Raw genomic sequence first — 24,826 nt, 5'->3', positions numbered from 1 at the left:
GAGCAAGAAGGGAGGGGCCACCATCCACCTTCAAGCCCTGGAGAACGGGGCCCAGAGCAGCCGATGACTCAGGCCCCAAGCTCTCCTGTGTGTCTACCCTGATCACTAAGTTGATTAGATAGACGGCCCTGTCTGGCAGAAGGGGGACCCTACCCCCCAGCCGCCATGGGACAGCCACGGCCCAGGCACGTGGCAGGAAGACTGGGGTGGGGAGGCCTGGCCCTTCTCCAGGCCTCCAGCATCACTGCCTCCTCCCTTCCTGAGGTCTGACCATGGCTGCGGTGCATGAGGGCCACTTAGTGGAGCCCAAGGCAAGCCCAGTCAGCCCAGCCCATCAGGCACACTTGAAGTCCGTACTGTGTGCCCTGCCCTATGCAAAGCTCAGGAGGGAAGGAGGCCCCTGTCCTCGGGGTGCCCTCAGGCTAGTTAGGAAGTCAGGACCCCCAGAGACAGACCACCCCATAATCTAGCTGAGAGGACCTGGAGATGGAAGAGCCCAGGGGGCATGCCTCTGCTTCCCCAGGCAGGTCACTGGCTGGGCTGGCCTCATCCCGCAAAAAATTCTCTCTGCTCCAACCAAGTCACGTCTGGGCTGCATGCCTCCGTTTTCCCATCTGATAAATGGGTGGATAAGTCTCGCACAGAGTCAGACACGACTGAAGCGACTTAGCAGCAGCAGCAGCAGCAAGTCCCACCTCGGAGGATTGAATGAAATAAAATACAGAAAGGCCTTGCTTAGCATCCCACAACTCTAGCTAAGGGTTGGCCGCTATTGTTGTGAGATTTTATTTTTTTTAATCTCCTTAGTGTTTTTGGTTTACAGGTTGCCCAGGGCTTGGTGGAAACTGGGCTGGGTTAGGCTCTGGCAGAATGGGGGAAGCCAGAGCATGCAAATAAAACAGTGTCCAACCTCTGGAGCCTGCGAGCCAAGAAAGACCATGTTTTCTGTCGAGACAGCGCGGATCAGTGGAGAAAAGGCTCTGATGGACATGAGTCCACTTTATATTAATACAACCACCAAAGGGGTTGGAGCTGGCCTCCTGGGCCCCCGGGCAGGGCCCAGCTCAGCCCAGCTTCCAAAAGGAGCTCCGGACTGGTGGATCTTTGAAGGCAATGGAGGGGCGGCGGGGGGCCCGGTTGGGGGCTTCTGCGGGGGCCCCCTCACCACCCCCACCCGTGTCTTCCTCGCCTCGCCAGGCCAGAGCCAGCTGCAGATCCAATTCTTCCAGGTCTTCACCCTCGGGGCTCTCGGGCAGCTCCCGGGGGGCGTCCTCCTGGTCCGGCTTCGGGCCAAAAGCCCAGTCTGCGACAGGAAGGTGATGAGGAGCGTCCCCAGACATGGCCACCTTCCGCCCTCTTCCCTGGCTACGGGAGACCCTTGGGACCTCCCTCCCCCCATGATCCTGCACTAGCCCACGCCAGGTGTGGTGGATAGTGGCTCACCAGCCAGATCGTGGGCAAGGTCCTTGATGAGATGGCCCACAATGGCGTAGGCCACGGCCACCACCAGGAACGCAGCCAGCAGCAGGTACAGCACGTACCTGGGCAGGCGGATGGTGTCCAGTGGTGGCGGGCGGTACTCCTCATAGAGTGGCGGGGCTGGGCTCCAGTCATCCATTCCCTCCTCGGCCGCCAGCCCCGGCATGACAGCCACCCGGAGCAGGAGAGGCCCGGAGGTGACCTGCCTGGCGGAAGTATTAAGGAGCTTTGGGTAAGAGGATTGGGGCTCCCCTGTGGCCACCATCTGCCTGGGTGATCACATTGCAAATCACTTCCGCCCACTGCCCCCCTCCCTCACTCAGCAACAGCCACTGCCAGGTGCTACCCTGCACATCTATCACCCCCCCACAGGGCCTTAGCACAGGTTGCTCCCTCTTCTGGGGAAATCCCTGCCCTCCTGGAGCTGACGGTCAAGATGGGGAGATAGGGGGTTTCCCAAGTGACTCAGTGGTAAAGCATCCACCTGCACTGCAGAAGATCCAGGAGATGTGGGTTCAATCCTGGGTCGGGAAGATCCCCCGGGAGGAGGGCATGGCAACCCACTCTAGTATTCTTGCCTGGAGAACCCCATGGACAGAGGAGCCTGGCAGGCTATAGTCCACAGGGTTGCAAAGAGTCAGACGTGACTGAAGTGATTTAGCATGCATGCATGCGTGCACATGGTGAGACAGACTCTGAGAAAAGCATAACTGTAGAGTAATGATTGTGTTGTGTTAGAAAGTGAACCGTGGGGCGGCCCTGGTGGTCCAGTGGTTCCAAATCCTCCGGCAAACGCAGGGGACACAGGTTCAGTCCCTGGTCTAGGAAGATTCTACATGCCACAGGGCAACTAAGCCCATGCCAGTGCCTGCAAGCTGCAACTAATGAACCCATGTGCCACAGGTACCAAAGCCTATACGCCCTAAAGCCCGTGCTCTGCGGCTGGAAGCCACTGTTCCCCACAACTAGAGAAAGCTCCTGTGTGCAGCAACGAAGACCCAGTGCAGCCAAAATAAATGTTATTAAATTAAAAAAAAAAGAGAAAGCGAACAGTGGTTTGAGGGCAGCATAGAGCTGCTAGGAGGGAAGTTCACGTTTGCAATAGGGCAGCCAAGGTCATGTTTAGCTGATATTTGACCAGAGACCCAGAGGAGGAAAGGACCAGCCATGGCAGTACCAGAGGGAAGAAGTTTCAGTTCAGTTCATTTCAGTCGCTCAGTCATGTCCGACTCTTTGTGACCCCATGAATCGCAGCACGCCAGGCCTCCCTGTCCATCACCAACTCCCGGAGTTCACTCAGACTCACGTCCATCGAGTCAGTGATGCCATCCAGCCATCTCATCCTCTGTCGTCCCCTTCTCCTCCTGCCCCCAATCCCTCCCAGCAACAGTCTTTTCCAATGAATCAACTCTTCGCACGAGGTGGCCAAAGTATTGGAGTTTCAGCTTTAGCATCATTCCTTCCAAAGAAATCCCAGGGCTGATCTCCTTCCCAGATGGAAGAAGTTTATTGGATGCAAAAGCCCTGGAGCAGGACCGACTTGGACTTGTTGGACATGACCGGACTCGGGTGCTTACAGGCGCCCTCCGGTGGCTGCTGTGGGAAAGACAGACTGTGGAGGTGAGGGTGGGATCTCACTCAGGTGCTCACAGGCGCCCTCCGGTGGCTGTTGTGGGGAGGACAGATCCTGGAGGTGAGATTGGGAGCCAGGGATGGGCCAGAGGGATTGCGCTGGTTCAGATGGCCAATATTGAGGCTGGACCAGGTGCAGGCAGAAAAGTGGGGCGGAGTAGGCAGAGCTGGGGCAGATTTTAAACTGATCAAACCCTGGTGTTGGCAGGCTGAACACCTGGAATGACAGGAGTTTCCATTTCCTGTAGGAGGAGCCACTATGGGAGGTAATAAGTCTAAGCGCTGCTAAGTTTGGGAAACCTCATCAGCTAATTGGAGATATCCAGACTGGACCCTGCGGAGAAGGCAATGGCAACCCACTCCAGTACTCTTTCCTGGCAAATCCCATGGACGGAGGAGCCTGGTGGGCTGCAGTCCATGGGGTCGCTAGGAGTCGGACACGACTGAAGCGACTTAGCAGCAGCAGCAGCAGACTGGACCCTGAGTCAAGAGCTCCGAGGACGTTCCCCCACCCCCACCCAACGGCTGGAGTCAGAACGGTGGGTATCATTGAAGCATAGATGGGATTTAAGCCCCAATAGTGGATGAAGCTGCCCGGCTGGGATGTGGGTGGTGCTTGAGGACCCAGCCCTGGGCCAATGAAGGATAGGAAGGGGAGATGAAGGCGGGCCGGAGGCGGGGTCCCTGAGAAATTCCCAGGAACAGAGGGGCTGGGCGGTCAGAGGCTGCCCCGAGTGGGGAGAGTGCAGACTGTGATGTGACAACCAGATTTGGACACTGGGAGGCCACCTGTGGGCTTCCCCAGTGGCTCAGCAGTAAAGAATCCCCCTGCAGAGCAGGAGCTGCAGGAAACCTGGGTTCAATCCCTAGGTCAGGAAGATCTCCTGGAGGAGGGCATGGCAACCCATTCTTGCCTGGAGAATTCTCATGGACAAAGCCTGGAAGGCTACAGTCCATAGGGTCGCACATACTCGGACACGATGAAGGGACTTAGCACACACTCACAGGTCATCTGCGGGCAAGGACAGTTCTGGGGACTTGAGGGGCAGTCCTAGTTGGCGCCGGTTTGGGAGAGAACCGGCTGGCGAGGGTCTGACAACTTCCTAGGGCTTATGGGGGCCAGAGCTGGAAGGCATGGGGTCAGGACTGTGTGTGATGGTGGTTGTTTTTCTGCTCTTAAATTACAGGGACTTCCCTGATGGTCCAGAGGTTGGGAATTTGCCTTGCAGTGTGGGGGCCATGGGTTTGATCCTTGGTCAAGGTACTAAGATCCCACATGCCACAGGGCCAAGTTGACGAGACGGGCTGGGGCCCTGGGGTAAAATGGGGGAGAGGGCTCGCAGCTAGCACCCGAGGGTGACGCTGTAGGATAACAGGAAATCTGTTCTTCGTCCTGGCACCTGACTCAGAGCTCCCAAGAACCTGTAATTTCCCTAGTGATGGGATGAAGGAAGCCTCCTCTGAGGTGCGTAATCAGCCTCTTTCCACCACACCTGGGTGTCAGCTGATGCAGACGAGGTGGGGCAGCTTTGGGTTGGGGGGCGGGGCTCCCAGTGGCATGGGGAACCTACTCTGGGATAGAGGGATGGAACTTTCAGCTCCACCACCCCAGGGAGAGGGCTTCGGGGTGGCTCAGATGGTAAGGAATCTGCCTCCAATGCAACAGACCATGGTTCAATCCCTGGGTCAAGATTCCCCGGAGGAGAGCATGGCAACCCACTCCAGTATTCTTACCTGGAGAATTCCATGGACAGAAGAGCCTGGCAGGCTACAGTCCACGGGGTCGCAGAGTCGGGTACGACTGAGACACAACTGAGTATACCCGGGGAGAGGGGCTGGGAACTGAGCTAATTGCCAATGGCGAATGATTTAACAGACCACGCCCATGTTGAAAACCCTACCGGAAGGGGCTTAGAGAGCTTCCGGGCCTGTGAGAGCATCCGCCCCAAACTCCACGAGGACAACAGATCCTCCTGTGCTAGGGACCCTCCTGGACTTTGCGCCTCTTCATCTGGCTGTTCATTTGTCTCCTTTATGATAAATAGTTAAGTAAACTGTTTTCCTGACTTGAGGGGGTGGTGGGAGCCCCAAATTATAACCAGTCGATCATTAGTATGGGAGGTCCAGACTCGAGACCAGTGTCTTAAGTGGGGCAACTCTGCAGGTCTGACCCCTGAACCTGGAGGGTCTGCACTTACTCTGGGCAGATGGTGTCAGCACTGAACTGAGTTGTAAGACACCCAGCTGATGCCAATGTAGAAATTGAGAATTTCTTGGTGTGAAAATGTGTCACACATGAAATGAGTTCTCTTGTTAACACCCATTTTACAAAGCGGTAAATGGGCTGCTGGAGACTGCAGGTGGAGGAAGTAGGGGACAGAGGTGGGAATGGGAACGCATAGCCCGAGCTCTTAGCCATACCACAAAACCCCTTCCCTTATGTCCCCAATAAAGGCTGGGAGAGGATGAGGTCTGGCTTGGAGGGAACTGGCTGGGCAGATTTTATTCCTGCCCAGGAAATTGATGGGGAAACAGGAGCACTGGCTTGTGGTTGGTAACACAGTCTCGGGCAGGGCAGACGTCAGAGCTGAGCTCTCCACATGCCTTTGTCTCCGACACTTTCCTTTAGAGCTGCCATCCCTCACCTCAGCCGCCCCCCAACACACTCTGAGAGTCATCGCTTGGCAAAAATAATTTAATAGTTCATCTAGGCTGTGTCCCTGGGACCTGCTTGCCCTCCCTAAGCCCTTAGCTTCAGGCCACCCCACCCCACAAAGCACAGCTCCAACACCCCCAACCCTGGGGGCCTGGGTTTCCCCACAGTGCCTTCCCCACGCCCTTTCATTCCTAGAGAAGCGGGGCCACCAACCCCCCAGACGCAGCTTTGTTCCCGCAACCCCTCGGTCCCCCTCCCCTCGTGCTCAGTGGCAGAAGTGACTTCAGCGTAGCCCCCGGGAGCCTGCGATCAAGATGCAAAAGGGGCCGGAAGACAGGGAAGCAAGATCCGATTCACTCCAGCATGGTTTATGCGCCGAGTCCAAAAGGGAGACCGCCCCGCTGAGGCCCTAGGAGAGGGGTGAGCGCAGCCGCTCCAGCCCATCCGCATACTGGAAGGTCGACCCCGTCTCGTACTCATACATGTCCAGGGCCACCTCGCAGCTCTCCCGCACCACACGCTCAGGGTCGGCCACGTGGGCCCGCAGGGCAGCCAGGCAGGCAGGCCGGGCGATGGCCCCCAGGGCCTCGGCGCACTCGTGTCGTACCATGGGGTTCTCAGTGGGCTGCGCCAGGGCCGCCGCCAGTTGGGGCACTGCCGCCTCGTGCTGCATCTGGCCCAGAACGTAGCCGATCTCATGGCGGAAGAGGGCGCTGCCGCAGCGCAAGCCTACAGGGGAAGAAGGTTAGGGTCACCACAGAGCGAGGAGGGGGCCTGGCGCGGGGCACCGGGGGACAGAGGGACCGAGAGGGGTCGAAAGGGGGTTCCCGAATCCGGGAGCACTCCCCAACACCCCCACCGCCAGTCACGGAGTTCAGAGGTGGGACCCTACGCCACCAGAGGGACTGGGGAAGCAGGGTGGGCCCACTGGGCTCTGGAAACTCGGCCCTCCCTCCCCACTCCCCGGAGGCCAGACTGGGCATGGCTGCCTCCTTCCCGTCCTGTGCCCCTGCACCCCGACTCTGTGTTGTGCCCACACTGCCAGTGCGATTTGCAGGCCTCTTATACATTTGTGCTTCTGGGTCGTTTCCTGCATGATCCCCACACGCCATAGAGTCTTAGTGACCCTGAGAGGCAGACTCCTAGGCTTTTCACCAGCACAGCCACACAGACGGGCCACACTTCTCCTGAGAGGGGCCCAGCCTTGGACCCGGGAGTGACCTGCCTGTGATCCGATGTCCTCTGGAGGCAGAGCTGGGATTTGAGGCCAGCCCGCCTGACTGTGCAGCTAACCGCCCAGGACAAACCCACACCTGCCCCCTTTGCACTCCCGCCCTGGGGTCCATGTGGTGGTGATGTCCCAGCATCTCCCTGGCTAGACAGGAAGCTCCAGGAAGGCAGAGGGACTCTGAGCACTCTGTGGACCAGAAGCAGCCACCTCAGGCGTGGGGGAGGGGAGCAAGGGACCCCAGGATTCCCAGAGGCCCCTCCTCTCCTTTTCTGCTAGAGGAGCCACAGCCCCTCAGACCTGCACAGGGCTCCCTGCAGAGCTGAGATGAAAATGCCACCAGTAACGGTCACGGGGGCCCCTGGGGTCAAACCCAAACTCTGCAGCTGAGACTGCTGTGTGACCTCGGACAAGTCCCTCTGCCTCTTTGGGCCTAGGCTCCCACCACGGAGAAGGGGGGGTAATAAGAGAACCTGCCCCAGGATGCACCTGCCCAGGATGCTATGCAGCTCTGTGTGACAAATATGGCCACGGGGGCCAAGGAGCCCCGAGCCTGACCCCCGAAGCCCCTCCTCACCTTCGGCCAGCGCCAGGGCGGCCTCCTTGCCCCCAGCATCGCGCAGGGCAAACATGGCTCGGTATCGGTCGAAGAGTGGCCGGGCCTCATCCAGCAGCGCCTCCCGCAGCTGCCCCAGGTCGTGCTCCTCAGCGGGCGGGGCTGGGTCCACAGAGAGGTAGGGCCCCCGGACCGCTGACCCTCCACTATGCTGCTGCAGCCACTCCAGCCGCCGGACAGCCAGCTGGCATGTCTCAGCCACCTGCAGGGAGAGGGGCGCACAGGCAGCCGCTGGGGACGGAAGGGAAGGGAGTGGACATGCCAGGTCCCCCTCCAGCCCCCAGGGCTCCCGGTTTAGCAGGGACACAGCCCACAGACTCTGGACTAATTGATCCTTCCAGGCTGGAAACAACCGGCAGGGACTGCTGTGATCAGGGAGTGACAGGGGAACAGTGGGTCAGGAGGAGTCACTCGGAGGTGACCGGTGAGAAAGGCATCAGGTGGGATGAGCCAGTGCAAAGGCCCCGAGGCAGGACCGTCGGGGGGTGCCAGCAACAGACATGACCTGAGGCCAGGCCTGAGGAGGCCAGGCCAGACTGCTTAAGACTACTGTCCCAAAGGTGATGGCAAACCATGAGTCTTGAGGCACAGGATAAGTTAATAGTTGATGGATAAATAAATGTGATCGCTCCACACACAGCAGCATCACTCAGCCCTGAAAAGGAGAGAAGCCCAGACACCGGCTACCACGCGGATGGACCCTAAGAACACGGTGCTCAGTGAGACGCAGAGACAGAAGGACACGCGGGGTGTGATTCCACTGACAGGAAACGAGAATAGCAGGCAGATCCACAGACACAGAGAGTGGGTTCCTGGTGGTCAGGGGCTGGGGCAAGGAATGGAGGAGTGACTGCTGATGGGGATGGGGCTTCCTTTTGGGGGGATGGACTGTTCTGGGAATCAGACAGTGGTGATGGTTTTATAACTCTGTGGATGTACGAAGTCAAAGTCGCTCAGTCGTGTCTGACTCTCTGAGACACCATGGGCTATACAGTCCAATGAAATTCTCCAGGCCAGAATACTGGAGTGGGTAGCCTTTCCCTTCTCCAGGGGATCTCCCCAACCCAGGGTTCAAACCCAGGTCTCCCGCATTGCAGGTGAATTCTTTACCAGCTGAGCCACAAGGGAAGCCCACGGATGTACTAAGAACCACCCAAATGCACACTTTCAGGGAGTGGGTTTTATGGTACGTGACACATCTCAATAAAGCTGTTGTTTAAAGAAAAAATAGGGACGGCGGCAGGGAGACACTGGATGAGGCTGGGTGGAGGTGGAGAGGTGGGTGGGCTGGGAGACCTACACGATGGAGGGACTGCCCGTGGGAGGCTAGGAGAGAGGCGAGTGGGGGCTGGGCTGGCGCCAGGAGCAGGGTGGGTGTTACGTGTGAATCAAGAGTTCAGTTTTTAAAAGTGAAAAGAGTTCAGGTTTGCCCAAAGGGGCAGTGGACGGCATCCATCCTGACTGCAGCCCTCTCTCAGCATCCCTGGGTGGTCACCCTGGCAACCAGACACAGGGTCTGAGGCCAGTTCCTGGACCCGAGATGGGGGTGGGTATGGGGGGGGTGCTGTGTTACCTCGACAACAGGGTCAGTAGAGTACTGCTTCAGGATCTCCAGCACCTCTGGGTCCCCAATGGCCCCCAGGGCCTCCCCTGAGAAGAACATGGCAGAGAGCGTACATTGGCTGGTTAGGAAACGCCCCAGATGCCTTCCCCCTCACCACCCCTGCCTGTGTCGTATGGGTGGGCCACCCAGCCATGAGTTTTGAAGCAGGGACCAGTCCATCCCTGAATGAATCTGCACAAATGAGTGTCCCTTCCCCAGATATCAGACTTTGCTGGAAACTGGCTCAGACCCCACACTGGCCCACACCCCTAGAGCTCATGGCCCAGAGGGGAGATGCAGATAAGCATGCCCTTACAACTTGGGGACATGGGTGGCGAGAGCCAAGAACAGTCTGCTGAGTCGAGTCCATCATGGAGAGCCCTGAAAACCTGGAGGTTTCTAAGCTGCGATGTGGGCAAGGAGGGTCAGTAGATAGGCACCATCCTGCCTCAGGGCCTTTGCACTGCCCAGAACCCCTTTCCCCAGACAACTACCTAGATTACTCCCTTACTCCACTTGGATCTCTTTCCAGCAATTAAAAACAGCAATGCTGGACTTCCCTGGCGGTTCAGTGGTTGAGACTCCAAGTTTCAAACGCATGGGGCACAGGTTCAATCCCTGGTCAGGGAACTAGGATCCCACACGTCCCATGGAAAGGCCAAAAAAAAAAAAAGGCAACACCTCTGGCACCCTCTCCCAGGCTTTATTTTCCTCCTTAACACTTAGGTAAGCGTTTGCACCATAACATGACTGGGTGTTCCAGAAAATCACACACACGAAATTGAGGTTTGGGCTCGAATATTTCTCTGTAAGGAGAGCTCCCAGAAGAGTCAATGGTTGGGATCCTGAGAGGAGTCCAAGGCAGCCTGGCAAAGCTGGAGATTATCTCAGGGAATATTCAAAAGGACCAAGAACAATCATAAATGGAACCACAGCCCCTCACTGGCTATCTGAGCCTCTTGTGAGAATAGCACCTGGCCCACAGTAGATGATGGTCCATGAACATTTGTCCAGGGAATTCCCTGGCAGTCCAGCGGTTAGGACTCCATGCTTTCGCTGCAGAGGGCACAGGTTTGATCCCTGGTTGAGGAACTAAGATCCCACAAGCCATCTGGAGTGGCCATAAAAAATTGTCCAGTAAGTAAAGTGACTGAGTAACCTTGGGTTGGCTGGCTACGGCCACTGCCTGTCTTTGTATGAGCAAAGAATGGTATTTCCAGTTTTAACTGGTTTTTTTTTTTTAGTCACTCAGTTGTGTCCGACTCTTGGCAACCCCATGGACTGTAGCCCGCCAGGCTCCGCTGTTCATGGGATTCTCCAGGCAAGAATACTGGAGTGGGTTGTCATTGCCTTCCCCAGGGGATCTTCCCGACCCAGGGATCAAACCCAGGTCTCCCGCATTGTCTGTGTATTTTCTTTTAATCAAAGAGATCAGGGACTTCCGGTGGTCCAATGGTAAAGACTCTGAGCTTCCAATGCAAGGGGTGCGGGTTCAATCCCTGGTGAAAGACCTAAGATACCACACGCCATATGGAGCGACCAAAAAAACAGAAACAAAAAGGGATCACAATTTATGACTCGTGAAATTCACATCTCAGGGCCCATAAAGCCGGACTGGCTCAAGGCAACACCCATCCATTACCTGGGATTTACCTGGCTCTCGTGCTTCGGCAGTAGAGCTGAGACATGGGGCAGAGATGGTCGAAGGCATTCACCACCCACCCATTCCAGCGCTCGCCAGGTACAGCCTGCACCCCGTCTGCTTACCTGCCTCGTGGCGCACCATGGGCTCCTGGCGGGTGTCCCGTAGCACGTCCAGCAGCACGGGGATGGCCCGCCGGTCCTGCATTTGGCCCAGGCAGTAGGCCAGCTCATGCTTGAGCAGGGCTGAGTCATCATCGAAGGCCCGGCTGATCCAGGAGATGGCCACTGGACCCCCGAGCCCACGCAGTGTGAACAGTGCCCGGAAGCGGGCCTGCAGGGGCTGCCCGGGGTCAACCAGCGTCTGCCCCACTGCCTCCACTTCCTGCTCCGTCACCATGGCGATGCCGCCTTCCTCCCCCTTGGGCTAAACCAGGGGACTCTCAACTTGAGAACCTGATGGGAGGGGAAACCGAGATGTAAGGTCAAAGGTGCCGTTTGCTGCTAGCTGACTTGTTCATCTCAGAGTTAGGACCTCAGCGGGGTGGTTTCCAAACTGCTGAACAGCCTGGGTCCGGCCCTGCCTACCTGCTATGTGGCCTTCCCTAAGGCACTTTCCTCTCTGGGCCTGTGGCCTCTATCTACCTCACCAATGACCTCCGCTGGTCTGCTCACCACACAGCAGCCAGAGGGGCTGTGGAGACTGGTCCCCAACATGGCCTTCAGGGACTCTCACCTCCTGGTGTTTGTGGACTGTGTGGACCTTACCCCTGACCCCACAGCGGATAGGGCTGACCCGGGTGAATAACAGGATATGGGAGAAATGGCGCTGTGACTTGGGAGCGTCATAAGGGACCCTGTGGTTTCCTCCTTGTGGCTCCAGGGGCCCACATGGTGGAGAAACTGAAGCCTCCCACCAACAGCCAGGTGAGAGCGGCGGCTTGAGAGCAGCTCCCCCAGCCCCAGTCCAGGCCTCAGATGACAGAGCCCAGCCAGGGTCTGCACACAACCTCACGCGCGATCAGAGCCACAGCCACCCAGCTAAACCAGGCCCAGACCCCTGACCCACAGAAACTGAAAAATAGTGTTACTACTGTTTATAGAGCTGCTGAGGACGTCCCTGGTGGTCTAGTGGTTAAGAATCCGCCTTCCAATGCAGGGGACGCAGGTTCCATCCCTGGTCGGGGAGCTAAGATCCTACGTTATTGTTGTTCAGTTGCTAAAACTCTGAAGGCAGGGACTGAGTGCTAGTCACCCCTGTACTCCCAGCACACAATTCCTTAATAAGAACAATGACCATGGACTTCCCTGGCGGTCCAGTGGTTAAGAATCTGCCTGTCAATGCAAGGGACACTGATGTGATCCATGGCCCGGTAAGATTTCATATGCTGTGGGGCAACTAAGCCTTCGAGCCACAACTGTTGAGCCAGAGTGCTGCCATAATGAAGCCCACGAGTGCCCAAGAGCCTGTGCTCCACAACAAGAGAAGCCGCAGCAATGAGAAGCCCACACACTGCAACTAGAGAGAGCCTGCACGCAGCAACAAAGACCCAGCACAGCCAAAAAATAAATAATAACTTTAAAAAAAAAAAGATAAGAAAAGTAAGGGACTTCCCTGGCTGTCCCGTGGTTAAAAATTCACCTTCCAACACGCGGGGTGCAGGTTCCGTCCCTAGTTGGAAAGTTGAGATCCCACATGCCTTGTGGCCAAAATGCCAAGACATAGAAGAGAAGCAATATTGTAACAAATTCAACAAAGACTTTAAAAATGATCTACATCCAAAAAAAAATCTTAAAAAATAATTTAAAAAGAACAATGACCATAACAATAATAGCAACTGACATTTACACAGGATGTGCTACGTGACAGTCATCTATTCTAAGCCCCTACATTCCTAAACTTGCTCCATCCTTTCCATAACCCTTTGAGACAAGCACCGTGGTCGTCAGTGTTTTACAGAAGGGGCCGCCAAGCACAGAGAGGTGAAGCACTTGCCTAGGAACCCAGTGAAGAGTTAGAGATCCCGGCAGCTGGGCTCCAGAGTCAAGGTCTAAACCACAAACTCAGGGTTGAAAGGAAGGATTAAAATGAAAGGATGCAGCTGAGGCTGGTCTTCATCCTCCAGACCAGTGAGGACGCTTCTGAAGCTTACGAGCAGGGTATGGCTCCCAGCGGAGTCATTAGGGCCAACCTGGTATAATAAGGGAGGTGCAGTTGTCTGAGCACAGGTGATCATCAAAGGAGGTGGCACTCAAAACAGGGATCATCAGGGGCTTCCCTGGTGGCCCGGTGGCTAACTTTGTGAGCTCCCAATGCAGGGCCTGGCTTTGAACCCTGGTCAGGGAGCTAGATCCCTTACGCCACAACTAAGACAGACTTCAATGAAGAGTGAGTAAGGGATGGAAGAAGGGAAGTTCGGAATTCCCGAAATCGGCCCCCTCTAAACCAAGAATTCCCAACAAAAAGACTTTCGATAACTAAACCCCCGTCCCCGCTGCTGCTAAGAGGCAGGTCGCCCTAACACGGCATCCCTCGGGGCTGCTCCCAGGATCCCCCAGCGACAACCGGGTCCCCAAAGCTCCATGGAAGAGACTCCCAGGAACTGATGTCTCATGGCATCATTGACTCAATGGACATGAGTTTGAGCGAACTCCGGGAGATGGTGAAGGAAAGTCTGACATGCTGCAATCCATGGGGCAGCAAAGTGTCAGACACAAATGAGAGACTGAACAACAAGATACGTTTACGTATGTCTCCCAGTACCTGACCCTTCACAGTTTGGTTCTCCCAGAACCCCGAGAAAGAGGTCACCCAACATGGGACCTTCCCCCGCGCCCCGCGTGCTGATTCTTCATTACGCGCATCCCCGGAGACAGGGTCTGCAGAACTGGAGCGAAATTGTTCGCCGGGACCTCTCAGAAGGGAGGCCTTTCTACTCCCCAGCGAAAGAATCCCAGCGCCGTGACCCCAGTGAGGCGTCCTCCCCGTCCCCCTCGCCCCCAGAACACCCCAGTGAGCTACCAGATCGGAGGACCTACCGGACCCACCCGCTCCGCGGCCGCTGCCACCAACACTTCACCAACCGCGACACTGCTACAGCGCTCTGGGGGCCGCCATCTTGCCGCCCACGTGACCAGACCGGAAGGCACCAACGCAGCACTGAGGGAGGATCCAATCTAAGGCTCCGCAGCGTGAGTGCTACCGCAAGCGCGAGTTAGCAATGGTGCCATAGCTCACTCACACATCATGAGGAATCTACGGGCACTTCTCAGGGAAAGAAAAGGGCAGCTTCCATCCTTTCCACGTAAGAGATTTTCTCTCCGGCCTCCCCACCCGATACGACGAATGGAAATGGTTTGTCCCGATTCAGCCGAGAGGTGGGGCCGGCAAGCGACGCAGCTTGCTTAGTGTTCCTGGGGCGTGGTCAAGTCTCAGGGGCGTGGCCAATTAGATACGAGTTCAGTTCAGTCGCTCAGTCACGTCCGACTCTTTGCAACCCTATGAATTGCAGCGCGCCAGGCCTCCCTGTCCATCACCATCTTCCGGAGTTCACTCAAACTCACGTCCAACGAGTCGGTGATGCCATCCAGCCATCTCATCCTCTGTCGTCCCCTTCTCCTTCTACCCCCAATCCCTCCCAGCATCAGAGTCTTTTCCAATGAGTCAACTCTTCGCATGAGGTGGCCAAAGTATTGGAGTTTCAGCTTTAGCATCAGTCCTTCCAAAGTACACCCAGAGCTGATCTCCTTTAGAATGGACTGGTTGGATCTCCTTGCAGTCCAAGGGACTCTCAGGAGTCTTCTCCAACACCACAGTTCAAAAGCATCAATTCTTCGGCGCTCAGCTTTCTTCACAGTCCAACTCTCACATCCACACATGACTACTGGAAAAACCATAGCCTTGTCTAGACGGACCTTTGTTGGCAAAGTAATGTCTCTGCTTTTGAATATGCTATCTAGGTTGGTCATAACTTTTCTTCCAAGGAGTAAGCGTCTTTTAATCTCATGGCTGCAGTCACCATCTGCAGTGATTTTGGAGCCCAAAAAATAAAGTCTGATACTGTTTCCACTGTTTCCCCATCTATTTCCCATGAAGTGATGGGACCGGATGCCATGATCTTCGTTTTCTGAATGTTGAGCTTTAAGCCAACTTTTTCACTCTCCTCTTTCACTTTCATCAAGAGGCTTTTTAGTCCCTCTTAACTTTCTGCCATAAGGGTGGTGTCATCTGCATATCTGAGGTTCTTGATATTTCTCCCGGCAATCTTGATTCCAGCTTGTGCTTCTTCCAGCCCAGCGTTTCTCATGATGTATCTGCATATAAGTTAAATAAGCAGGGTGACAATATACAGCTCTGACGTACTCCTTTTCCTATTTGGAACCAGTCTGTTGTTCCATGTCCAGTTCTAACTGTTGCTTTCTGACCTGCATATAGGTTTCTCAAGATAGGAAGGAATGAAAAAAAAGGACTTGACCTAGTCATTTATTCATTCACTTATTTATTAATTTAACAAACACTTTATGGGACTTCCCTGATGGTCCCATGATTAAGACACACTCCCAGTGCAGGGGGCACAGGTTTGCTTCCTGGTTAGGGAACTAAGATCCCACATGCTGTATGGCGCTCCTCCCCACCAAAAAAGAAAACAGACAGGAGGGATGGTGGAGGCAGAGAGAAGTATTCAGATTCTGAGTTAATTTTGAAGGTGGAACAAACAGGATTTGCAGCTGGATTGCATATGGCATTTGGAAGAGTTCCGATCAGGATAAGCACAAGGTTTCTGACACCTAAAGTGAATGGAGCCACCATGAACCATCCACTTCAGTTTAGTCACTCAGTCGTTTGGGACTCTGTGATCCCATGGACTGCAGCACGCCAGGCTTACCTGTCCATCACCAGCTCCCAGAGCTTGCTCAAACTCATGTCCACCCATTTAGTGATGCCATCCAACCATCTCATTATCTGTTCTCCCCTTCTCCTGCCTACAGTCTTTCCCAGCATCAAGATCTTTTCCAGTGAATCAGTTCTTTGCATCAGCTGGCCAAAGAATTGGAGCTTCAGCTTCAGCATCAGTCCTTCCAATGAATATTCAGGACTGATTTCCTTTAGGATGGACTGGTTGGATCTCCTTGCAGTCCAAGGGACTCTCAAGTGTCTTCTCCAACACCACAGTTCAAAAGCATCAGTTCTTCAACACTCAGTTTTCTTTATGATCCAACTCTCACATCTATACATGACTACTGGAAAAACCATAGCTTTGACTAGACTGACTTTGGCGGTGAAGTAATGTCTCTGCTTTTTAATATACTGCCTAGGTTTGTTACAGCTTTTCTTCCAAGAAGCAAGCGCTATTAACCTCCCTATACTAACCATCCAGTTAACTCTACTTCTGAAATATGAAATAGAGTTGGAATTCAATCACTTCATTCATTTTACTGCTTTGTCTCCAGGATGCTGCCTACAAAGAGAGCTTGTAAGGGAGTATGTCAAAGGAGTAGTTCCTCAAAAAGTTAAACATAGAATTAGCATCAAAAAAGTGAAAGCCCCTCAGTCGTGTCAGTCTCTTGCCTCTTTTCGACCCCCATGAACTGTAGCCTGCCAGGCTCCTCTGTCCATGGAATTCTCCAGGCCAGAATACTGAAATGGGTAGCCGTTCCCTTCTCTAGGGATCAAACCCAGGTCTCCCACATTGCAGGTAGATTCTTTACCATCCTGAGCCACCAGGGAAGCCCAAGAATACTGGAGTGGGTAGCCTATCCTTTCTCCAACAGATCTTCCTGATCCAGGAATCAAACCAGGATCTCCTGCATGTGATCCAACAATTCCACTCCTAGAGAGAATTGAAAGCAGGGACTCCATAATTGTACACCCATGTTCATCACAGCATTATTCACAGTAACCTCAGACCTTGGTAACCTCTAGCATATTTTCTCTCTATGAATTTGACTACTCTCGGAACCTTAGCAAGTGGGATCAAACAATATTTGTCCTTTTGTGCCTGGTTTATTTTGCTGAGCATAGTTATCCTCAGAGTTCATCCACACTGTAGCATGTGTCAGAACTTCCTTCCTTTTTAAATTTCCTTCCTATTGCATGAGTGGACCACAATTTGTTTATCTATTCATTCATCAGTGGACATTTGGATTGTTTCCACCTTTTGGCTATTGTAAATAATGCTGCTATGAACATTGGTGTACAAGCGGTGTACCTCTTTGATTGCCTATTTTCAAATCTTCTGGGCATATACCCAAGAGTGGAATTTCTAGATCATATAGTAGTTCTATGTTTAACTATTTGAGGAACTGCTGAACCGTTGTCTATAGCTGCACCATCTTATGTTCCCACCAGCAACAAACAAGGATTCCAATTCTTCCACTTTCTCATAGAAACCCTTGTTATTTTCTGGGTTTTTTGTTTTTTTTTTTTTTGGTGTTGTTGTTGTTGTTGTTGTTGTTGTTTTATGTACACCATTGTTTAAATCTTCATTGACTTTGTTACAATATTGCTTCCATTTTATGTTCTGGGTTCTTTTTTTTTTTTTTTTTTCTAAGAGGCATCTGGCATCTTTCTTTCTCAGGAATCAAACCCATACCCTCTGAATTGTCCATACCCTCTGAATTGGAAGGCAAAGTTGCAACCACTGGACCACCAGGGAAGTGTTAGGGAAATTAAAATGGAGGAAGTCCTGTTCAGACTTCAGAAGCAGGGGAATAGGCCTCTGACCTGCTTCTGACCTGCCTAGACACTGCTGGGATTCTGTCCCTTCCTGCAAGCACAGCAAGCCAGAGAGCACTTTAGATAAGAAAGGAAGTGAATCCTGGAATCTCTTAAGCTTCTGAGGATCTGGTCAACCCCCTGGGGTTTAAGAAGTCTATGACTCACGAGGTGAAACAAACAGCATTGCAAAAGTTCAAAAAAAACCTGGAGCTAAAATTTTGCGCTCAAACTGATGATGATATAATTTTCTGCCTGGGATTAGAAGTGGGTGTGCCCGAAACTGCAATTTGAAATCTCACCAGTTGGTTGGACGCACCACCTGGGACCTATCCTGTTAACAAGAGACTTCCTAACGCTGTTCAAGTTTGGACGTTGGTCAGCCGAATCTGGTGATGTGTGTGCTGTTACTTTTCTCTGTTGTTTCTATTTCCTTTCTTTGAAAAAAAATATTATTTACTTATTTCTGGCTGCCCTGGGTCTTTGCTGTTTTTGCATGGGCTTTCTCTAGTTGCAGTGAGCAGGGACTACTCTTTGTTGTGGTACTCAGGCTTCTCATTGCAATGACTTTCTCTTGTTGCAGAGCTCTAGGCATACAGGCGTCAGTAGCTGCAGTTCCTGGGCTCTAGAGAGCTATGGTGGACAGGTTTAGTTGCTCTGAGGCATGTGGGATCTTCCAAGATCAGGGATTGAATCATGTCCCCTGCATTGGCAGACAGATTCTTTACCACTGAGCCACCAGCAAAGCCCTCTATTTCCCTTTTTTAATGGCTGCATCTTGAAATTAAATCAAATAATCCTCTATTAAATATTGGAATTGTTTATTGTGTGTTTGACAAGTGGTTTCTTTTCTTAAGGAATCCTTTGAACCTAAAAGGAAAGTAAAACTTTTGGCAAACAGGAAGTCTTGTTATTTTATTTTTGATAGTAGCCATCCTAATGGATGTGATGTATGCAACTTGTTTGGAGATGCATTAAAAAGTGAGATATACTGATGAATGGATAAAAGGATGGATAAATACAGAATAGGGCAAAAATAGCAAAGTGTTCATTGAGAAAGTGGACAATAGGCATATGACAATTCATTGTAAAAGTCTTTCAATTTTTCTGTGTACTTGAAAGGTTTCATTATAAACTGTTCGAAAAATAGGTGGTGGGGAAAATGAGCACAATTTCTATTCTCCATGTTTCAGCATTTCAGCTGAAATATTTGAAAAGTTATTTGAAAAGTTAAATATTTGAAAAGTGTTTTTAACTATTTAATGAGGAATCTTTGAGTCTGCAAATCCATTTTGAGGAATTTCACTAAGAGTGAAAAAAAAAAGTGAAAAAAGCATTCGTTTCCACATTATTTGAAATGGCAAAAATAAAAAAAAAAACACACTAACTTCCTCCTCTGCCTCCCTCAGCGTTCAGTTCTCATCATCACTCACTTGGACCAGTAAAGTGGCCTCCACCCTGGACACCCCCACCCAACCTCTCTCCATTCCCCCACATTCTGTCCTCCCCGAGGAAGCCACCTGAGGGCGCCTGTGAGCACCAGCGACAGCTCTCACCCTCACCACCACAGTCTGCCCTCCCCGCACCAGCCACTAGAGGGAGCGTGTGAGCGCCTGAGTCAGGCACCGCCTTTCCTCTGCCCACAGCACTCCAGGGCTCCCACCTCCCTGAGTAAAAAGCCTGAGTACTCTTGCAGCCCTCAAGGCCCCGCACGACCTGCCCGTCCTCTCCTAGCCCTCTTTTCCTCCCTCTCTCCCTCGTGCCCACTCTGCTCCAGAAACACGGCCTCCCCGCTGTTCTTCCAACACACCAGACACACTCCTGCTCCAAGGCCTTTGTGTATGCTGTGCCAACTGCCTGGAAGACGTGTTTCTCCCAACACCTTTGTTCACTTTTTCACTCAAGTGCAAGTGTTGGCTCCTTCGCGCAAATGATACTTCCTCCAGGAAGCCTACCTGAGCATTTTAATTACCTCAGCCTCTGCAGTCCTTGGATTGAAATTGTGGCTCAGAGGTTAAAGCGTCTGCCTGCAATGCAGGAGACCTGGGTTTGATCCCTGGGTCGGGAAGATCCCCTCGAGAAGGAAATGGCAACCCACTCCAGTATTCTTGCCTGGAGAATCTCATAGATGGAGGAACCTGGTGGGTTACAATCCACTTGGTCACGAAGAGTCGGACACGACTGAGCGACTTCACTTTCACTTTTCACTTTCTGCAGTCCTTTACCCAGTCCCCTGATTTATTCTTCTCCACAGCATCTATATTTTACTTTGTGTGGGTGCTCGCTCAGTTAGTCATGTCCAACTCTTTGTGACCCCATGGACTGTAGCCCGCCAGGCTCCTCTGTCCATGGGGATTCTCCAGGCAAGAACACTGGAGTGGGTTGCCATGCCCTCCTCCAGGGGATCTTTCCAACCCAGGGGTCAAACCCAGGTCTCCTGCATTGGCAGGTGGATTCTTCCCACTGAGCCACCCAGGAAGCCCATATTTTACTGTACATTTTACTTAATTGCTTTGTTTACCGCTTTCGCCACTAGGACACACTAGTATATAAGCACCATGAGAGCAGGGATTTATGTCTAATTTGTTCTCCATGATGAGATACAATGGTGTGCCAGTTAAGGAACAACCTGGAAAAAATAATTTAAAACCCTGATTTGCAGTGTTTGCCAATTCTTGGGGTGTAAATATTCCCGTCATGGCCCGGTCACAAAATTCCTGATAGTGCCTCTTGTGAGTCAATATGCATTGACTCACTAAGTGGATCCCCAACTGCTATTCCATGCTTGGCACAAAATAGATGCTGAAGGACTTCCTTTGTGGTCCAGTGGTTGAGAATCCGCCTGCCAATGCAGCAGACACAGGTTTGATCCCTGGTCTAGGAAGATTTCACATGCTGAGGGGCAGCTGAGCCCATGCGCCGCAACTACTGAAGCCGGAGGACCCTAGAGCCCGTTGTAGCAAGAGAAGCCACTGCAGTGAGAATCCCAGGCATGGCAACTAGAGAGCAGCCCCCGATCAGCACAACTAGAGAAAAACCCACATAACAAGGAAGTCACAGCACAGCCAAAAGTAAATAAATACAGGACTGAATTTAAAAAAAAAAAAAAAAAACGAAGAAAGCAAGGCACAGACTCGATAATGTGCTCTCATTTATGTCATGTGAGAGTTGGAAACGAATTTTCAGACGAGACACAGAAGGAAAGAGAGTTTATTAGAGTTAAGAGTTTATTAGAATTTAATAGAGTTTATTAGTCGCAGTTGGAGCAGCAGGCCAGCTTCCAGAGAGCCAGGGCGAGGTAACGCTGAACAAGGATTGTCTGCCTGTTTTTATAGCTGGGGAGCAAACAAATTGGCGAGAAGGGCCTGGTACTTTCTGTCCCCTGTTCTGAGGCCCTTTGGGCTTATCCCGTTCCTATGTCCCTTGAAAAGTGAAAGTGTTAGTTGCTCAGTTGTTTCTGACTCTTTGCAACCCCATGGACTGTAGCCCACCAGGCTCCTCTGTCCATGGAATTCTCCAGGCAAGAATACTGGAGTGGGTTGCCGTTCCTTTCTCTACGAGATCCTCCCAACCCAGGGACTGAACCTGGGTCTTCTGCATTGCAGGCAGATTCTTTACCACCTGAGCCTTTGCCCCTTGAACACCACAATTTAGATAAATGGACTTAGATATGTAAATTACATATGGGCTTCCCACATGGCTTAGTGGTAAAGAATCTGCCTGCATGTGCATGAGATGAGTTGGATTCCAGATGCCCTGGAGCAATTAAGCCACATCGCTGAGGCTTTGCTCTAGATCCTGCAAGTCACAACTGGAGCCCACGCTCTGCAACAAGAGAAGCTATTGCAACGAGAAGCCCGTGCACCTCAACTAGAGAGCAGCCGCCGCTCACTGCAACTAAAAAAAAAACACCTGCACAGCAAGGAAGACCCAGCACAGTCAAAAGTAAATAAAACAAAAATTATAAATAAATAAATAAAATAAAAAAAATAAATAATTATTCAAAAACAAACAAACAAGCATGAGGTCCGTGAATGAAAAACATCAACATACCACGCACAGCAGAGAAGTCTCTTTGATAGGCCAATGGCTGATGTAAACATTCAGTCATTCATTTTGCAAATATTTATTATCTGCTGCATGGCAGGCACGGAGAACGAGCAGCCTCTGGCCTCTTGGAGCTGATATCCCAATTGTTGTTACTTTTCATTTTTTAAGTTTTATTGGAGTCTAGTTGATTTACAATGTTGTGTTAGTTTCAGGTGTACAGCAAAGTGATTCAGTGATACATATGCATATTTTCATGCTTTTTAAGATTCTTTTCCCTTACAGGTTATTACAAATATTGAGTAGAGCTCCCTGTGCTGTATAGTAGATTTTTTTTTGGTTATCTTAAAAAAAAAGGACATTAAAAAACTAATTTATTTATTTATTTTTGTCTATGCTGGGTCTTCCTTGCTGTTCGGGCTTTCTCTAGTTGCGGTGAGTGGGGGCTACTCTCTAGCTGGAGTATGCAGACTTCTCATTGTGGTGATTTTTCCTGTGGAGCACTGGCTCTAGGGCTTGTGGGCTTCAGGGGATGTGGCGCACAGGCTTAGTTGCTCTGAGGCATGTGGGGTCTTCCTGGATCAGGGATCGAATCTGTCTCCTGCATTGCAGGCAGATTCTTTACCACTGAGCCACCAGGGAAGCCCTATCTTTTGTTTTTTTGGTTGTACCCTGGGGCTTGTGGGATCTTAGTTCCCAGAGAAGCAGGGATTGAACCCTGGCGTGTGTTAGTGTGCTAAGTCACTTCAGTCGTGCTCGACTGTTTTCGACCCTATGAACTATAGCCCTCCAGGTTCCTCTGTCCATGGGATATCCCAGGCAAGAACACTGGAGTGGGTTGCCATGCCCTCCTCCAGGAGATCTTCCTGACCCAGGGATGGAACCCACATCTCCTGTGGCTCCTGCACGGCAGGTGGATTCTTTACCACTGAGCTGCCTGGGAAGTCCTATCTCAAACACAGTAGTGTATAAATACATAGTACTTTTCCATTGTCCTCCTGTGTGTTCAAAAGCTGATCCCAGAGAGCTGACTTAACAGCGGACCTGCCTGGCTTGCGGGCCACCATCAACAGCCACGTTGGGTGGCTCAGGCTTATATACACACTGAGCTGCCCCGTGGGCCAGGCGCTGTGTTGACTCCAGAAGGCTTGGGACTGCATGCCGGGTGTGAGCAGCCCCAGGGAAGCTCTGGGAGTGAGAGGAGATAGACCCAGGGCTGAAGGAAGCAGATAATGAGTGCCACGCCCAAAAGCTGGGCCTGTGTACCTCTGTGAACTTGGAATCTTGAACATGCAGGTTTGTGGGGAGACTGATAACCAAGGGGCAGTCTGTGCTGAGTCGGACCCAACCCACTTTCAGCTCTGAAGATCTTTTTTTTTTGTAATAATTGAAGTACGGTTGATTTACATGTTGTGTTAGTTTCCAGTATACAGCAAAGTGATTCAGTTATTGGGATGTATTAAAAGTTAAGTTAGTCGCTTAGTCATGTCTGACTCTGCGACACCACGGACTGTATGCCGCCCAGCTCCTCTGTGGATGGAATTCTCCAGGCAAGAATACTGGAGTGGGTTGCCATTCCCTTCTCCAGGGCAACTTCCCAACCCAGGGATCAAACCCAGGTCTCCTGCATTGCAGGAGGATTCTTAACCATCTGAGCCACCAGGGAAGTCCATTTGTATGTATGAATATACCTATAGCTCTTTTTCCAGTTATACGTATATATATTCTCTTTCAGATTCTTTTCCATTATAGATCATTACAAGATATTCAATATAGTTCCCTGTGCTACATAGTAGGTCTTTGTTGGTTATCTTTTTTTTTTTTAATTTTTATTTTTGGCTGCACTGAGTCTTCGTTGCTGCCTGGGCTTTCTCTAGTTGCAGTGAGCGGGGGCCACTCTTCGTTGCAGTGTGAGGACCCCTCATTGCAGTGGCTTCTCTTGTTGCAGGGCACAGGCTCTAGGCGCTCAGGCTTCAGTAGTTGCGGATTCAGTCCCTGGTGAGGGAACTAAGGTCCCACAAGCAGCAGGGTGTGGTCACATTTTTTGTTTGTTTAGTTTTTTAGAAATAGACATTTGCATTGAGATGACTGCAGAGTCGTATGCAGCTGTAAGAAATCATACGGAAGATGGCAGTGTGCCCTTCACCCAGTTGTCCCTGACTGTAACTGCATGCAGAACACACACAGAAGGGCTTCCCTGGTGGTCCAGTGGTTAAGAATCTGCCTTGCAATGCGAGGGACATGGGTTTGATCCCTGGTCCGGGATGATCCCACATGCCACGGGACAACTGAGCCGGTGCGCCACAGCTACTGAGCCTGCGTGCTGCAGCGACTGAAGCCGCCCGCCTAGAGCCTGCGCTCCACAATGACAAGCCTGGGCACTGTGATGGAAAGTAGCCCCTACTTGTTGCAACTAGAGAAAGCCTGCGCACAGCAACAAAAACCCAGCACAGCCAAAAAGAAAATAAATAAATAAATAAACACACACACATACACAAGGAGGCTATGCCCAAGGAAGTGGAAGATTCCTGCCAGAGGACTTGAATCTCAGCCAAACGACAGGATTCCAGTTATTGAGTTTCCAGCAAGTGGACTTTTTGAAAGTCATGATCTTCCTCCACAGGATTTTCCTTGTGTGAAAAAATGAACTTTTGCCTGGTTATCCTCTTGAATGGCCAGAAAAAACTTTCCAGCCCAACCGAGATAAAATGAACTTTTCCACACTAAGAAACATCCAGAGGCCCTTTGTTCCACTAAAATTGCAGATGGAATTTGAAGGGGCACAGGCTCAGCATCTTCCATTTCTTCCAAGCTCAAACCTTTCACCGGATATTATTAGGGGTAACAATCAGATGACTGGATTTGAAGATATCCCTTAAAAAAAATTTTTTTTAATTTATGTTAAATGTGGTGGGTCTTTGTTGCTATGTACGGGCTTCTCATCGCGTGGCTTCTCAGCAATAATGCTGAGCACGGGCTCTAGGGCATGGGCTTGGTTCTTGCGGCGCTCAGGCTTAGTTGGTCTGCAGGATGTGGAATCTTCCTGGAGCAGGGATCGAACCCATGTCCCCTGTGTTGGCAGGCAGATTCTTAACCACTGTGCTACCAGGGATGTCCAGATTCGAGAAGATATTCTTAATGACCTGTCACAAAGTGAACTATTGGAAGAACCCCACTTGATGGTTGGAGATAAACTTGGTCGGCTATAA

General features: G+C 51.8%; 2 protein-coding genes, 1 long non-coding RNA gene and 1 pseudogene across 4 annotated transcripts; 2 read left to right on the top strand and 2 right to left on the bottom strand.

Moving 5' to 3' along the window:
* Positions 1-499: 499 nt before the first annotated feature.
* Positions 500-5,632, bottom strand: SMIM44 (small integral membrane protein 44). The gene is made up of 3 exons (XM_055547309.1): positions 4,846-5,632; positions 1,444-1,685; positions 500-1,303 (listed from the first exon to the last, which is right to left on the bottom strand). The coding sequence occupies exons 1-3, from the start codon at positions 4,857-4,859 to the stop codon at positions 1,065-1,067; spliced, it is 495 nt and encodes a 164-aa protein (XP_055403284.1). The 5' UTR covers positions 4,860-5,632; the 3' UTR covers positions 500-1,064.
* Positions 2,795-8,382, top strand: LOC129627822 (uncharacterized). The gene is made up of 3 exons (XR_008702676.1): positions 2,795-3,650; positions 4,299-4,372; positions 8,252-8,382. It is a non-coding gene; the product is annotated as an uncharacterized LOC129627822 (long non-coding RNA).
* DOHH (deoxyhypusine hydroxylase) lies at positions 5,824-14,108 on the bottom strand. 2 transcript variants are annotated; one of them, XM_055547306.1, is made up of 5 exons: positions 13,904-14,108; positions 10,982-11,311; positions 9,185-9,261; positions 7,573-7,813; positions 5,824-6,496 (listed from the first exon to the last, which is right to left on the bottom strand). In XM_055547306.1, exons 2-5 carry the CDS (start codon positions 11,253-11,255, stop codon positions 6,177-6,179), a joined length of 912 nt encoding a protein of 303 aa, XP_055403281.1. In that variant the 5' UTR covers positions 11,256-11,311; positions 13,904-14,108; the 3' UTR covers positions 5,824-6,176. The 2 variants fall into 2 exon arrangements, with proteins under 2 accessions (XP_055403281.1, XP_055403276.1); XM_055547301.1 differs by having other exon boundaries at positions 13,895-14,107.
* On the top strand, positions 13,673-24,826 carry LOC129625248 (proteasome maturation protein-like; annotated as a pseudogene).

Source organism: Bubalus kerabau, chromosome 1 (genome assembly GCF_029407905.1).
Source record: "Bubalus kerabau isolate K-KA32 ecotype Philippines breed swamp buffalo chromosome 1, PCC_UOA_SB_1v2, whole genome shotgun sequence".
In the NCBI taxonomy this organism is placed as follows: Eukaryota; Metazoa; Chordata; class Mammalia; order Artiodactyla; family Bovidae; genus Bubalus; species Bubalus kerabau.
This window is presented reverse-complemented; position numbering and strand designations above follow the sequence as displayed.

Bases quoted from the DNA above. Each gene is read 5' to 3' on its own strand.
- SMIM44 (XM_055547309.1), bottom strand. The intron at 1,304-1,443 runs GTGAGCCACTAT...TTCCTGTCGCAG, and splicing joins CCTTGCCCACGATCTGGCTG to ACTGGGCTTTTGGCCCGAAG.
- DOHH (XM_055547306.1), bottom strand. From the start codon at position 11,255: ATGGTGACGGAGCAGGAAGTGGAGGCAGTGGGGCAGACGCTGGTTGAC. The intron at 9,262-10,981 runs GTAAGCAGACGG...TGTTCTTCTCAG, and splicing joins CATGGTGCGCCACGAGGCAG to GGGAGGCCCTGGGGGCCATT. The intron at 6,497-7,572 runs GTGAGGAGGGGC...CTTCCCCTGTAG, and splicing joins CGCCCTGGCGCTGGCCGAAG to GCTTGCGCTGCGGCAGCGCC.